The sequence below is a fragment of the Sus scrofa genome, chromosome 2 (assembly GCF_054392235.1).
Source record: "Sus scrofa isolate SSC_HxYL_T2T_F1_AM1 chromosome 2, Sscrofa_HxYL_maternal_Yorkshire_Landrace_v2.0, whole genome shotgun sequence".
NCBI classification, from domain to species: Eukaryota; Metazoa; Chordata; class Mammalia; order Artiodactyla; family Suidae; genus Sus; species Sus scrofa.
Genome location: NC_139384.1, coordinates 145,489,871 through 145,505,027, shown reverse-complemented (window position 1 = coordinate 145,505,027; position 15,157 = coordinate 145,489,871). Strand labels below are relative to the sequence as shown.

At 54.8% G+C, this 15,157-nt stretch overlaps 2 protein-coding genes across 4 annotated transcripts in view; one reads left to right on the top strand and one right to left on the bottom strand.

Moving 5' to 3' along the window:
- The window catches only part of KIF3A (kinesin family member 3A), a 137,497-nt gene that overhangs the window by 83,690 nt on the left and 38,650 nt on the right, over positions 1–15,157 (top strand). The gene's annotated exons all lie outside the window — the stretch shown is intronic.
- On the bottom strand, positions 10,627–13,645 carry IL13 (interleukin 13). 2 transcript variants are annotated; one of them, XM_005661643.4, is made up of 4 exons: positions 13,401–13,645; positions 12,305–12,358; positions 11,930–12,034; positions 10,627–11,554 (listed from the first exon to the last, which is right to left on the bottom strand). In XM_005661643.4, exons 1-4 carry the CDS (start codon positions 13,533–13,535, stop codon positions 11,456–11,458), a joined length of 393 nt encoding a protein of 130 aa, XP_005661700.1. In that variant the 5' UTR covers positions 13,536–13,645; the 3' UTR covers positions 10,627–11,455.

Below are 15,157 nucleotides of genomic sequence, written 5' to 3'. Positions count from 1 at the left end.
TTAGGATTTGGGCCGAGGACAATTAACTTCAGGTGGGCCTTAGTTTGGGTGCCATCAGGTCCATAGGTCCTTAACGACAAGGGAGCTCTAAGCCAAGTGTGCCCATCTGGAGGTTTCAGGCATAACCACTTTGAAAATGGAATTTTAGGCATTAAGGATCTAGCATCGTCACTGCTGTGGTTTGGTCACTGCTGGGGCATGGGTTCGATCCCTAACCCAGGTACTTGCACATGCTGCAGGTATGGCCAGAAAAAGAAAAAAAAAGAAAATGTAATTTTAATACATCCTCAGCTAATGAGGCAAAAGAGCCGTCATTTCACAGGTTAATGATCAGTTGTCCTGGTCAAGGCGCCACTACTTGCCCTGACACCTCAGTCTAAGTCCTGTGGACCTGGCGAGGCACCGCACACCCCACTGTTCACTCAGATGCAGCAGGATTCCCGCACCACGTGCCGCTGCCTTTTCCTCCCTGAGCCTTCCCTTCCCTTTCTTCCCCACTTCCTTTCTTGGTTTCTGACCTTCCTCTCCCTACTGAATTCCTCTGAAAGCTCACACAGAAAAGACTACTGCTAAGGTTGTTCCTGCGCTTTGGAACTCATTGCAGTGCCTTGTACTCCATGAAAGAGAGGATCTGGATAGTTGTTTGGGGAAGGTCCTTGGACTACATTTAGGATGTTTCCATTGGGACTGTGCAGGGAGTTTGACAGACTCAGTGCAGTGACTTCCAACTACATGGAGTTGAGCCAGATGTCACAAGTTAAGGGCACAGCCTCCACAAGACTGCTCTCATTTCAGACACTGGCTGCAAATTCAGGGATCCCCAGTTTACATTCACTTCTGGCTAGTTGGCTAATCTGAGATCCCACCATGCTTGCAGGTTCAATAACTTGCTAGAATGACTCACAGAACTCAGGAATCACTATACCTAAGGTTATATAGTTTTATTATAGCAAAAGGATCCTGGTCAGACCCAGAGAGAAGAGACACAGAGGGGAGGTCCAAGAGGGTCCCCGACACGAAGCTCCCTCTGCCTTCTTCCCATGGAGTCAGAATGTGTCGCTTCTCCGGCACCTCAGTTTGTGACTACACGCAGAGTGTGCCAACCAGGACAGATCATGAGAGCTTCAAGGTCCAGTTTTCCTGGTGTGTCATTCAGTAGGCGTGACCAGTTGACTCCTTGGCTACTTGGTTGACCTCAACTTCCAGCCTCTTCCCTGGAGGGCAGGCTGGTATCTTAGCAGCTTGCTTTTGTGACCAGTCCCCACCTTGAGTGGCCTCATTAGCGTAAAAAAATCAGGGCCCACCACTCCCAGCAAAGACACTCCTGTCACTTGGAAAATCCAAAGGATTTAGCTGCTCGCTCCCAGGAACTGGTGACAAAGACCAGTCAAATTCTTTTCAGGGGCTTTAGAGGTTACCTCCCAAGAGCCAGGACAAAGGTCAGAGCTCTCTGGGTAAGTTAATTCCTTTTTTTAAATTGCTATTTCTCTTTTCCTAGTTTTATTGAGATATAATTGACATCCAGTACTGTGTAAGTTTAAGATGTACAGCTTAATATTTAAGATATATGTTGTGAAATGATTACAGTAAGTTTGGTTAGCATCCATCATCTCATATGGCTACAACAAAAAAAAAGAGGAATTTTTTTTCCTTATGATGAGAACTCTGAGGATTTATTCTAACAACTTTCAAATAACTATCGTCATCATATTGTACATTGCATCGCCAGTACTTACTTACAACTGAAAGTTTGTACCTTTTGACAGCTTTTGTCCAATTCCCCCTCTTCCCACCCTCTGCTTATGGTAACCACCAATTTTTTTTTTTTTTTTTGTGCCCTGGCATGTGGAAGTTCCAGGGCCAAGGATTGAACCTGCTCCACAGCAGCGGACCGGGCTGCTGCAGTGACAACGCCAGATCCTTAACCTACCGTGCCACAAAAAAAATCTCCTAGTAACCACAAATTCGATCCCTTTTTCTATGACTTTTACTTTTTTAGATCCATATATAAGTGAGATCATAAAGTATTTGTCTGAGTTTTCACTTAGCATGATGCCTTCAAGGTCTGTCCATGTTGTCACAGATAGGAGGGTTTCCTTCTTTTTTTATGACTGAATAACGTGCCATTGTATATATACCACAACTTTTTAGTCCATTTTTCTGTCAGTAGATACTTACCATGTTGCCCTACCTTGGCACTTGTAAACACTGCTGATGTGAATGTGGGAGTACAGATGTCCTTTTGAGTTAGTGGTTTTGTTTCCTTTGGATATGGTCCCAGGAGTGAAATTGCTGGATTGTATGGTAGTTCTGTTTTCGATGTCCCGAGGAACCTCCATTCTGTTTTCCATAGTGACGGCACCAGTTTACATTCCCACCAAGAGCGCATGAGGGCTCTTCTCTCCACGTCCTCACCAACATTCTCATTGCGGTGATGGTCGTTATTCTCGTGGCTGTGAGGTGATAGCTCGTTGCGGTTTGGGTTTGCGTTTCCTTGATGATTAGTGGTGTTGAGTACCTTTTCGTGATCCTCTTGGCCATTTGTATATCTTCTATACTGGTTCTTTGCCCGTTTTTATTTTTATTTATTGTCTTTTTAGGGCCACACCAGCAGCATATGGAGGTTCCCAGGCTAGGGGTCCACTTGGAGCTGGAGCTACCAGCCTATGCCAGAGCCACAGCAATGCCAGGTCTGAGCCACGTCTGTGACCTACATACACCACAGCTCACGGCAACGCTGGATCCTTAACCCACTGAGCAAGGCCAGGGGTCGAACCTGCAACCTCATGGTTCCTAGTCGGATTCATTAACCACTGAGCCACATGGGGAACTCCCTTTGCCCATTTCTAGATTGGATTATTTGTTTTTTGCTAGAGTCAGTTTATTCTTTGCCACACAAGTAGGGGTAGTTAATAAGAGGGGCAGACTTGTTAATAAACGGTAGAGACTTCAAATCAGATTAATTATTATTTGGAGGAAAATGGTCTGGACTCCTCTCTGAAGGAAAGATGGCAGTTAAAACAGGAGTAACCTTGGACATGCAGATGCACTGGAGGAGACTCTGGGGCACAGAGCACACCTTTGAGAGCCCTGGGGTTTGAGGAAGAGCTGGAGAGGAGGCTCTAGGGGCAAAGATAGGAGTCAGAAAAGGAAGGTAATTCAAAATTTATAGTTCAGAAGCGGAATACAGGTTTTTGGCTTTTTTTTTTTTTTTTTTTTGTCTTTTTAGGACTGCACCCAAGGTATATGGAGGTTCCCAGGCTAGGGGTCCAATCGGAGCTGTAGCTGCCACAGCCACGCCAGAACCGAGTCACATCTGCGACCTACACCACAACTCATGGCAGCACCGGATCCTTAACCCACTGAGCGAGGACAGGAATCAAACCCGCATCCTCGTGGACACTAGTTGGGTTTTGTTAACCGCTGAGCTATGACAGGAACTCCAGAATACAGCTTCTTTTTGGCTTTGTTTCAAAGGCTGGAGGAGGTTGGAGTTAAAAGGATAAACTTTCCAGACTGTCAGGGAGTGAACAGAAGTTCCCTCAAAGGGCAGAAGGTAAAAATGGTCCCCCCCCCCCCCCCGCCCCGCCGTAGAACGGCACCTTGGCAGCCATGCATGTGGCTGCGTTTGCGGAGGCTGAGAAGGCGGAGACCTGGACCTCAGGGACGACAGCAGCCACCAAGGGGCCTCTCCCAGCGTGTGGGAGTCGTGGGCTGGACCCTGCGAGGCCAGTGGGGTGGCACCCGAGAGTACAGGGAAGTGGAAGACACTGCTGGGCCCTGGCTGCACTCAGAGACCCACTTCCCTCTCTCTTCCTGAGAGCTGAGACCAGCCCAGAGACCCGCAGAGCTCTCCTTAGGGCCCTGGATCCCAGCAGGTGTGAGTGCTGGATTTGGAGCCCCGCAAACAAATCCGTTGACTCTGTGGCTGTGGACAGATCACCAACTCTCTTTGGTCTCAGTTTCCTCACCTGTGAAATGGGAATAATGTAGCTCCTCCTCAGGAGAGTCCTGAGGAGCAAGTGGGAGATTCCATGGCATGCGCTTCATGGCCCACGTTACTGCATGAAAGTCACTACTCCTAGAGGCCCCCAGAGCTCATGGTGGGCCTGGCAGTCCTGGCTTCTCTGGTTCCTCATGATGCAGCCTTAGGCACACCCCTCAGCCTCCTTTGTACGGTGGGGGTCACAGTGGAACCTGCCCCTTGAGGTTGTTCTGAGGAATATCTAAGTGTGTGTATTTTCATCTTTTTAGGGCTGTACCTGCAGCATATGGAGGTTCCCAAGCTAGGGGCCAAATTGGAGCTGTAGCTACTGGCCTGAGCCACAGCCACAGCAACACAGGCTCCGAGCCGTGTCGTCATCGTACACCACAGCTCACTGCAATGCCCGATCCCAACCCACCCAGCGAGGCCAGGGATCGAACCTGCATCCTCATGGATCCTAGTCAGTTTCTTTTCCACTGTGCCACGAAGGGAACGCCAGTGAGTGTTTTTAAATAGACTACTGCCTGGCCTTTAGTGAGTGCTGTTGTTGTTGACTGTGTCTGCAGTCGGTCAGGTGACTGTGGTACTTAATCTGTTAGGCACATCTGAGTCTGAACAGGACAATGGAGGTTTTGCAGTGGACACTGGCCCACATGTGTCGGTTTTAGGTGGCCTTCGAGACCCGTCCCTGTTTCGAGGAGTAACTCTCAGTTGCTGCACTGTGGCCCTCGAGCTTATGCATCTGGATTCATTGCAGAAAGCGTTTCATGCCTGAAAGTGGGCGTTACAAAATGCTGGGAGGGCAGAGGGCAGGCTCCAGACTGGATCCGCAGGCAGGACCCCGACCCCTGTGGCTGCCGTTGCAGGCCCAGTGCTGTCAAACACGCTGGGCTGCCACCCATGGGTCCTCCTGTGGCTGCTGCCTCAGCTGTCCCGACAGCCCCAAACTCCTCTGGGGAAAACCTCCTCTCCCCACGTCCAGACTCCGCCTTCAGGGGGTCTGAGGGTCGAGGATCCTGGAGTCAGCGGGACAAGGTCATTCTGAATCCCAGCTCTGCCACCATTGTCTGGGTGGCCTTGGGAAGGGTTCTCTGTCCAGGCTTCTTGGTCTAACGGGGCTAATGACAGGGGTGTGAGAGGATTGTATGAAGTGATCACGATAAAAGCGTTGGGTGTGCCTGTCACATAGGAAGCCCATTAGTGCCACCTGTCATTGTCACCATTATCATGATTCTCTTCATGGTTACTATTAACCACAATTGGAATTGGCGAAGTATAAGGGTGAAAAAGAGGGAGAAGGCCCCGAAACCCCCAGGTTTCTGGCTTGGGGAACCACCCCTCACAGAAACGGCAGTTGAGGGAAGGAAGTGGGGCGTGGGGCCCACGAAGTGAGGCGCCTGCTATGGGGTCCACTGAGCTGAGGAGGGTCTGGCTTGTAGACACGGACGGTGAGGGGGCCCAGGGACCAGGACTCTCCTGGGTCGGGGGCCGGGCAAGAGACGAGAGGGAAGCCAGGAGAGGAGGCAGGCAGCCAAGAGGGGACCCGGCTCGGGACGCAAGTGGTCAGCAGCGTCACATGTTCCGCAGGGTCGGGCGAGATAAGGACGGAAGGGCTTCGGCTGGAATTACTGATAGGAGATAATCAGTGGCATCACTGAGGCGGCTTCTGGAGCCCGGGGGCCTTGCGGAATGGAAACTGCAGTCTCGATGCCTTTCGGAAGGTGGGCTCGGTTGGGCCACTGGCTGCAAAGGGGGGTGATCACCCATGACCCATAGTTATTTTTTAAATGGGACACATGTGAGCACAGGTTCCCTCAGCTCAGGAAATGGCAGCTCCACCTGCAAGGTGCTCACACCGTGGGCAGAACGCCCATGCCCACACCCAGTGTGAATCCAGAGCCTCTGCCCTCAGACTGTAGCCGGAACTGAATGGTATGCTGCCTCAGAGGGGGGCCACTGGGGCCGAGAGGAAAGGAAGCTGGCCAGGAGTTGCCAGCTGTTGAAGGAGGACTGTGGTTATCTGGGAGTTACTTTTGTACGTGTCTGAGATTTTCCCATAACAGAAGATTTTTAAGACTCATATAGAGAGAAAAATTCAATGTGTATGTAATATTTATTATAAAATATATGTACATGTACAATTACTATATGTCATACGCAGCGTAATGGTGATGTAAATGCTATATACAAATAAGCATGTATTATGGAGATTACACACATATCTCTAGAATCTGACCACATCCCACCCTCACTGCCACATCCAGCGTCATTGCCCACCTGCGGGTCCGCAGAAGCCTCTTGCTATATATAGTCATCCGGCCCCCACCTCGTCCCCGCGCGTCTGTTCCTCAGCAGCCAGAGTGTCGCCAACCCACTGGGAGCAAAGCCTAGTCCTGCTCGCCGTCTGCTTCGGCCACACGAATGCTTCTATCCCTAGGACTCTAACACGCACGGTCCCCTCTCTCTGGACAGCTTTCTCCCTGCTCCTCCCACTTCATCCAGATTTTGGTTCCATCCTATCTCACCAGAAGCATTTCCCTGACGGCCTTCTGCCCACCCCGTGTTCTTTTGTGTATGCATCCTGTCCCCCAAATAGAAGTCTCCTGATTTGTTCACTGTGGGTCTCCAGCCCCTAGAACAGTATCTGGCACCTAGTAAAAGCCTCGGCAGACACTTGTTGCATGAATGAGTGGCACTCCGTTCCCCAGAGGGGCAGCTGAGGCTCTGTCGAAGTCACAGCAGGGAAGTTGGGGCACATCTGGGACTCGGAGCCTATGCTGTTTGGACCCTGAAGTCCTTGTCCTGAGGCCCTGGAGAAGGCAAGGGGAATGGGATCCTGGGCACAGACACAGGGAGGACACCCTCCAAGGGGACAAGAGGACCAGGGAAGGAGGGAGCCAGGGCAGGCATGGCTGTGGATTCTGGCCTCGCTGAGTGGATGGTGAGATGGCACCTTCTCCTGAGAGAGAAGGAAGCTGACTAAGGAGTCCGTGGGACCTGTCCATCCATGTCACTTGAACCTCAGAGCTGGGCTGGTGGCCCACTCCTTTCCCCCTCCTCTGCCTCTGGTCCCTCTGCCCCCCGGGCTAGGTGAAGACCCCCACCCCACACTGGAGCATCTTCCTCTATCTTAGCAACACAGGATCTAATTGACCCGAGAAGGTCCAGCCCATGGGGGGAATAGTGCAGGACCGGCTGGGTCCCAGGTTCCTCCAGGGCTCAGCTCCTCTCCTGAGTAGCCACTCCCAGGGATCCTGGCTCAGGCCTCCTGGGAGCACTGCTGGCCCTTTCTGACCCAGACTTTGATCAGGTCCCTCATGGACCAGGCATCATTCCATGTTCAATTTTTTTTAATTAAACGTCTTTGTGCCCCAGTGGGAAATGAATCTATGCTCATAAAACTGCTCAGTGGGGGTGAGGGGGCTCAGATCCTCTGGTCCATCAGCTGAGGTCTCCAGGGGTGGCCACAGCCAGCTCAGGCCTTCCCACCCCATGGGTTTCAGGAAGAGCCCTCGGGCCCCACGCTGGTCCAGGTGATGCAGAGAGTAGGGCTGACGAGAGTTGCTATATTTAATTTTGGCGTCTGCGTCACTGGTGACCGCATAGCAGAATCGGCAGGGGCTGGGGGCGTTTCCAACGACGACGCTGTGAGAGAATGACTTTCCACAAGAGAAGGTGCCCAGGAGGGGAAGGGAGAGAGCGCAACAGAAAGTGAAGTCGTAAGTAGAAAACTAACTGCTTCTGGGATTTCAAATGGCTTCGTCATGGGGCCCTCCCTTGCTGCCGAGAAATCAGTTGATCTGGGAAAGTTTGTTGCAAACCCTGTGCTCTGTTGCTTTTGGGTGGAGCCGAGAAGTGAGCGAAGATAATGAGGCTTTATGACTTTTCTTTTTCAGAGTAGGAGTGGGCACCTTGTGTGGGAGGGGTGACACCGCCCCTGTTCTGGCACTGGTTTGGGCCTCTGGGAAGGCTGGGCCCCTGGCCCACGGGTCCCAGCCCAGGCCGCCTCACCTGGACAGGTCTGTCTGGCCTCGGCCGGCTCTTCTTAGAAGGGAGTCAGCTCAGGGCAGGAGTAGGTTTTGAGTTTGCTCAAAGTGACCAGCTGAATTAAGATCATAAGCAGAAGGCACTTCCCCATGGATCCTGACGAAAAGGTGATAAGCTGATGGATTCGATAAAGCCCAGCCATCAAGCTGTTTCGTCGCGAGGATGCAAGGTGCAGGCCCTTGTCCCCCTGGGTCCCGAGTCAGACGGCCAGCCTCAGAGAAACCCCTGAGGTGACTTGGAGTGTTTTCTGACACTTCGTCTGAACAGCAAACAGAGGTGTGTGGCGCCAAGTTCGCTGGAAACCCAAATGAGTGTCTCACTTCTCACTTGAGCCCCAGCCCCTCTTCCAGTGAAATCTCCCAGGCCTGGGGTTCCTGGGGTGCCACGGGGCTCCCCACCCTAGGCCCCATGACCAGCATCTCCCTCCCACTCGCCGAGCCTCCATCTCTTCCTCACGCCCCCTGCTCTCTGGGCCCCACCGGGGGTTTGCCTTGTGCGTGAGGGAAGGGAGACAGACCATGGTTAGAGAAAACTCCCAGCAAATGCCCGGGGTCAGTCCCCAGGTGCTGATACTCTAAGCCACAAAAGCTGACACATACCTTTTCTTCTCTCTCCCCTTTCTCTCTCATTCCTGGCTGAGCCTGCCTTCCTGGGGCCACCAGCAGAGGCTTGCTTCTGTGGCTCTGTGGGATCCGTCACCCCTGGAAGGCCCCCAGCCCCCTCAGGCTCACTGCACACCGCCGGTGACCCCAGACCCCTGTCTGGGGACAGTCTCAGGAGGTGGCGGCACAGGCAGGGAGCTGCTGCTGGTCGAGAACACGGTGTGCGGCGGACCCCTAGTGGTGGGGGCCGGGCGGCCCTGTCGCACTGTGCTCCCGGTAGCAGGGCCCGCCAGGCTGTGTGGTTTGGGAAACCCTAAGCAGTCCTCCCCCACGCCATCCTCAGTTCCAGTCTTCCTTCTCTAAAAATTCACATGGAATTTCACCGGAAGACTTTCCGTCTTTTTTTGAGCAGACAGGCCAGTGCCCCAGCTGGGCAGAGAGGACATGTGTTGGAGATGCTGCTGCCAGAGAATAGATCGCCGTCTGTCTGTTTAATCGATCTTCCTATGTCTTCTTCTGACTTTAACACCCTTGCATCTCGGCCTGGAAGCGGGTAGCAGAGATCTTGCTCCTATCCCCACCCCTGCCTTTTGAGCTTCCTACCGTCTCAGGGTGGAGCACCGTCCCCCAGACCCTCTGTTGTGTAACGACTTCTTCCTGCTGCTGTACTTTGAGCCCATGTAGTGTGTTGCTCATCACAGCTCCGGTGTCTGGTGCGGCGCAGGTCACAGGCAGTCGTCAGCAAACGTGGGGCTTAATAGGCTCTGAGACCTCTGGGCACAGAGGCAGTCCATGCCCCACCCCTACCCCCGCCCCGGGCAGTCAGCTCCTGCCCCCTCCCGGGTCTCCCCTCCCCAGGCCCAACATCCCCACATCCCTGCGCACTTGATGTGGGCTTCTTCCCTCACCTCCACTGGGGCTGGTGAAGGGGCTGGTCATCTGCCCCCTGGACAAGTCCCGCCGTGGCTGCTGCTGCCTGAGTCGCGTGCGGCGCGAGCTGCCTCTGCCCCTGAGTGGCTGCCTCCACTGACTTGGGTGCATCATTGTAGATGTTTCCGCAGGGCTCTGGGCTCTCCGTGGAGGGCGCCTCCCTGCCGCTCAGCATTGGAGACCCGTCTCCGATGACCCACCACCCACCGCGAGAAGGATCCTGTCCAACCAGACCCAGGAACAACCGCGGCTGCCAGGCCTGCTTGTTCGCTGTGCCCCTCTGAGGCCTGCCGTATCCCACCCTCCACGTACTGACCTGGGCCAAGGGAGAAACACACAGACCTGCTTGGAGGAGCAGTCCGATCCGGGCCCTGCGACCTTGGTTCTCCATCTCAGTCACTCCACTGTCCAGGGGCCACAAGTCCCTGGTGTGTCTTTGTTCGCAGAGGTGGTGGGTGTGCACTCTCTAGTGACAAGAGGTATCCAGACATTGAATGGGCTGTGTCCTGAGAGGAAGTAGTGAGCTTCCCATCAGGGGTGGTGCCCACACAGGCTGGTGACAGTCTTATAAAGGTCTTGCATTCAGGCCAGATGGCATTTTGACGGAGGAAGGCAGAGTAGTAAAGCGTGTGGGGTTTGGAATTGGAGTGAGTTTGGGGTGCACATCCTGGCTTTTGCTCCTTACTGGCTGCCGTCTTCTCTTCCCGGAGCCCTGGGGGGTTATGAGGGTGACCCCGGAGGCCTGACCCAGGCCGGCCACTCATCAAGGGCTGTAGTCGTGAGATGACTTCCAAGGTTTCCACCTGCTCCAGACACCCTCCTTGAACCCCGACACCCTGGCCCATGCTCCTTCCACCTTCCTGCAGGTGCCAGTGGGGGCACTTCCTGCTGGCCAGGTCCCCTCTCCCCAGAGGCTGGCTGGCTTTCTTTCAGCCCTGGTCTTGTCTCCCACTGTCCCTCCAACTGGCCAGTCTCTAGAGGAGTTCCTCAACGTTCTAAGAACACAAGTCTGTGTCTCCAAAGGCATCCCCCCCACCCCAAAAAAGGGCAAACATGGTCAAGTCTCTTATCACCATCTTTATTTCTGGCTTCCAGCTTGATTGACATAGTCAGTGAAACAACTTAGTGACCCCCACCCCTACCCCAAGTCCATATACACTATATGCAGTGTTCTAGGCTGCTCTTCTATATATTAACTCTTTGATAACATATTTTAATACTTAACTTTAAATACAAGGACAAAATAAATTACTTGGCTGAGGGCCGAGTGCTGGCTGGCAGACAAGAGCGGCCACCCTGGCCTTCTCTCCTGTCCCCTGCCTCGGCCCCAGGACCCCTGTGAGGTAGCAAATGTATGCATACAGTACTTATTGCCAGAGATTCCTGATGCCCGCTGCTGTGGTGCTGCAGCCCCAGGTCTCCAGGCCCTTGGCTCTAAGTTCTGGCAGTAACAGTCCCTCCCTATGCCCGGTACAGACAAAAACACTTGTTTAAATAACACACAATAATAAATAAGGCCGAGAAGAAATGTGCCTGGCTGCTCTCTGCCTCAGTTGCCCCCGTGTCAAGCCGATGCCTCCTCACCATGTCTGGCAAGGAGAGGTCGTGTGGGGCGATGCCATCCTCGTCCCCTGAGCGCAGAGCCCCGGATGGAGGAGGCCCCCAAGCTGAGCCCTGGGCACCACAGGCACAGGGCAGCTGGGGTCGGCTAGGCTCAAGGCAGACAGCACAGGCTCAAGTCTAAGCTAAGGAAATCTTACCCCCCCCCCCTAACCCCCTCTCCCTTCTCCCCAGTGAGTTCCTGACATCTGGAAGAAAAATGAATCCGCATCTTAGATGGTAAAGGGCTGCCTCTGCAAAGATCAGTGCTCTTTTTCATGCTTCATCTGAACTACCCGTGGCGAAAAATCATCCTTAAATGTTTGAGCAAGTCTTTTACGAACTGGGCCACTTCAATTTTGGTGTCTCGGATGTGCTTGCCAGGAACTTGCTGCAGGACAAAGAGGCCAGCGTGTTAGTGGGACGCCAGAGTGAGGACAACCCGCATCCACCAGGGGCTTTCCCGGGGTGGGGGTTGCGGCGGGGGGGCTGGTTTAAGCCTCACAAAAGCCCCCGTGAGGTGGGTATGGTTCTTAGCCACATGTTACACATGTCAAACGGAAGCTCGGGTAGGAGTCAGGAACCCTCAGGGTGAGGGCTAGGGAAATCCCAAGGGCACGTCCCTGCTTCCACAGCCCGGGTGGTGGTGGGGGGCTTTGTGCTTCGCTTGCTCAGCCAGGTTCCCCTGAAGCTCCTGCGGTGAGCCCAGGGCTGGCAGATGTGGATGCGGGGACGCAGGTGGTGGTGGGGGGCGGGGGAGGCTTACCTCGCTTGGGGGCTTGTGAGAACAGAGGGCGCTCAGCATCCTCTGGGTCTTTTGGATGGCGCTGCAGTCGGAGATGTTGATGAGGGATTCCAGGGCGGCACAGTACTGCTGGGAGGAGAGCACCAGCGAGTCAGGCGTCAGGCGGAGGTGGGTTTAGTGAGTTTGCAGGAGGAAGGGGGCTGGGCCGCCTGGAGGAGGCGGGTCTGGCTGGTGGGAGGGGCCCAGGTTATGTGGGGGCAGAGGGTAGCCCTTGAAGCTTGGACAACAACCACCCCTCGCCCCCCGCCCGCCCTGGCCGTGTGAGCGAGGCTCAGAGAAGACAAGCCCGCGAGGGCCACAGCCTCAGCCACCTCCCCGCAGTGTCCAGGTCCTCACCATGCTGGTGGTCAGGTTGACGCTCCACACCATGCTGCCGTTGCATAGGGGTGTCTGGGGAGCAGAGGACAGGAGGCTGAGTGCCGGCAGGGTCCCAGGCCTCCCCCCGGATAGCCCCCCAAGCATCCCCAGGAGAGCCGGGGCAGGCCTGGGACCTTCAGAGTTCCTGAACTTGGTTCCCTGCTCTTCACAGTGGGGGAGACCTGTTGTACAGGATCTTGGGGCTGGGAGAGGAAAATGTGAGTGACACAGCCAGTGAGGGGACAAGTTTTGTGTGAAGCTTGCCATAGCCATGGCAGGACAGGTGACACGGGCCGTCAGCAGGAGGCCTGCAGGGAAGGCCCAGGGCAGGGTCGGGTGAGGGAGAGGGTGGCCTAATGGCTTAGGAAGGAGTGGGGGTCTAGGCTCTGATCAGCCTGCCTTCTGAATCGGGGACACTCCAGCTCCCAACACCAGCACTCTGGTATCAGCCAGTACTGGTTCTTATCTGACTTTTGTCAGTTAACCTCACTGAAGCTTAGTCTGTCAAATGGGATATCATATCTGCTTCTTGAGGTCGTTGGCAGCAATTAAATGAGCTGTAAAGCCCCCAGCAGTGGGCCTGGCACATTATCAGTGCTCAGAAAGTGTGAGCCATCCCACTGGGCAAAGGAGCTGACTCTGCTAATGAATTCTTCCGTAAGAATGAGCTTAACTAAGATGCTGTGAATAACGGCCCATTATTGCCTTCACATCCCGTTGGCAAATGCCAAATAGTTCTAGGCGGGTGCCAGCCCTTCTCTGTTTGCCTCTGTGCAGTAACGGCTGAATAGGAGCTGGACATGTCAGGCAGGGCCAGGCCAGGAGAGGAAGTGGTCCTTGGGGGCTCTGCCAAATTCTTTCATGGGTCCGTCCGTATTGCTACACCCCCCCACCCCCGGCCTGGCTCCTCTCCCTCAAGGCCAAGCTCATCTCCTAGTCCTTGAGGCTTCTTCCTGACCCACAGACATCTTAGGACCAGGCCCAACCTTCGCGGCCCAGACCATGACCAATCCCCTTCCTGAGTGTCCCCCATCCCCAAACCCTCGGAGCTGGCATCTGGCCAGCAGGCACTCACCTTCTGGTTCTGGGTGATATTGACCAGCTCTTCAATGAGCTCCTTGAGGGCTGTAGAGTGGGGAGGCACAGGGCCTGGGGAGGCGAGGCCACCAAAGCAGGTGAGAGCAATGACCAGAGTCAACCAGAGCGCCATGGAGCCTGGAGCCAGCACAGGAGGAGTGAGGAGCAGACTTGTAGGCTGGCCTAAGCTGAGCAGCTTGTGGCCTTGGCCTCTGTGACAGCATTTATAGGCCCAAGGAGTGACGCCTCACACCCTGGTCTCCGCTCTGTCGGGCATTATCTAGAAACCACATCTTTACTCATCTTGATTTTACTTTGTGGAAAATCCAGCATCGCATAAAGGAAAGAATTTGATTTCTTGTGGATTTCTTCCTGAGGGGGGTCTGGGCCCCTTTCTAAGATATGGATGGGCTTCCTGCAGGGGTAGGCGAGAGGCCCTGAGGGTGGCCTGGTGTCAGTCATGCCAGCTGGAACCCTGGCACTTTAGCCCACTGTCCTGAGTGCCTGCCCTCCTGCCCTCAGACCCCTTGAGGTGACCAGTGCCACGACCACAGTCTATCACATGTGGGAATCTGCGGGTTTTATTTTTTCAGTGAATTTATCTGTTACGTTACTAAAGCCATGCTTGCTCTGGATTCAAACTTCGAACCAGATAGAAGGGGAGAGTGCAGTCCACTTCGTTTGCCCATCTGAGTCCCTGTTGGCCCCCACCGTGGGAAGGATTATAGAAGTTCGGATCCCCAAGCCTCTGTTGAAAGATCCAGTCAGAGTCAGGGCTTCTCCTGGGATGTGTCTTTCCAGAAGTTGTTTTCATGATTTCTCAGCACAGGCGGCCTGGACCCTGGGTGCCTGGGCCACACCTTCAGTGTGGACCCATCCTCCTGGGAAGGCCTCTGTGGGCAGGGCTGGAGGAGGCAGACCCAGCCTCAGCCCTGAAGAGACCTTGGGCACCGCTGATACACGGCTGTCAGTGAGAACCAACCTCTGCCCTCTGAGGCTTCACACTTCCCTTGCAGATTGAGGGCTGCGAAGTGTGACTCCTGGGCCTGCCCCCACTCCAATGTCCCTTGTGAGCAGCAGCCCCCCCCCCCCCCCCCACACACACACCTTGCAGGGACGCTGGCACGTAGCCATTTCCCAGCTTTTCCTTCATTTCTCAAGAACTCCTCCCAGAACCGTGCGCAGCTGTGGCCGCAGCATTTGCCTACTAGGTGCTGATGTCAGGCGCTCTCCTTCACCCACTTCCTCCCCTGGGCCAGTGCCTTTCCCCTCCACATCCCCTCCCGGCCTGCTCGGGTTCCCTCTGCCCCATCCCAGTGGGGCTCAAGCTCCCCTAAGGGTCCTCCACGGGGCGCTGGCGCTCCTGCTCAGGAGGCTGCCGGCCTTGCCCACCCCCTCCTCTCCCTGGTACCACGATTCCCACCCTCGCTTCTCTCCTAGCCCCAGGCTTCCCAGCACAACCGCAGGTCCAAGGGCTCCCCACCCTTCAGGGCTTCCCCACCCAGTGCCCAGAGGGCTGCCATCTGTTTGTGTGACTTCGGTTTCCTCAACTGCAGAATAGGATCAGTAGCGTCTCCCGTGGGGTCTCTGTGTTGGGGGAGGGAGTGAAGAGCCCCTGAGGGCTGTGCCAAGATGAGTGGATCGGCCCCCTCTCCCCCGCCAGGACCGGCAAAACCGAGCGGGGAGCTGTGAGCAAGCGCGTGGGAGAAGGCTCGCGGTCACGGCGATGCCCGGGAGATAGGCGCCACATTATGT

Bases quoted from the DNA above. Each gene is read 5' to 3' on its own strand.
- IL13 (XM_005661643.4), bottom strand. From the start codon at position 13,535: ATGGCGCTCTGGTTGACTCTGGTCATTGCTCTCACCTGCTTTGGTGGC. The intron at 12,035-12,304 runs GTGAGGACCTGG...TCCTCCCAGCAG, and splicing joins TCAACCTGACCACCAGCATG to TACTGTGCCGCCCTGGAATC. The intron at 11,555-11,929 runs GTAAGCCTCCCC...TTTGTCCTGCAG, and splicing joins CTCACAAGCCCCCAAGCGAG to CAAGTTCCTGGCAAGCACAT.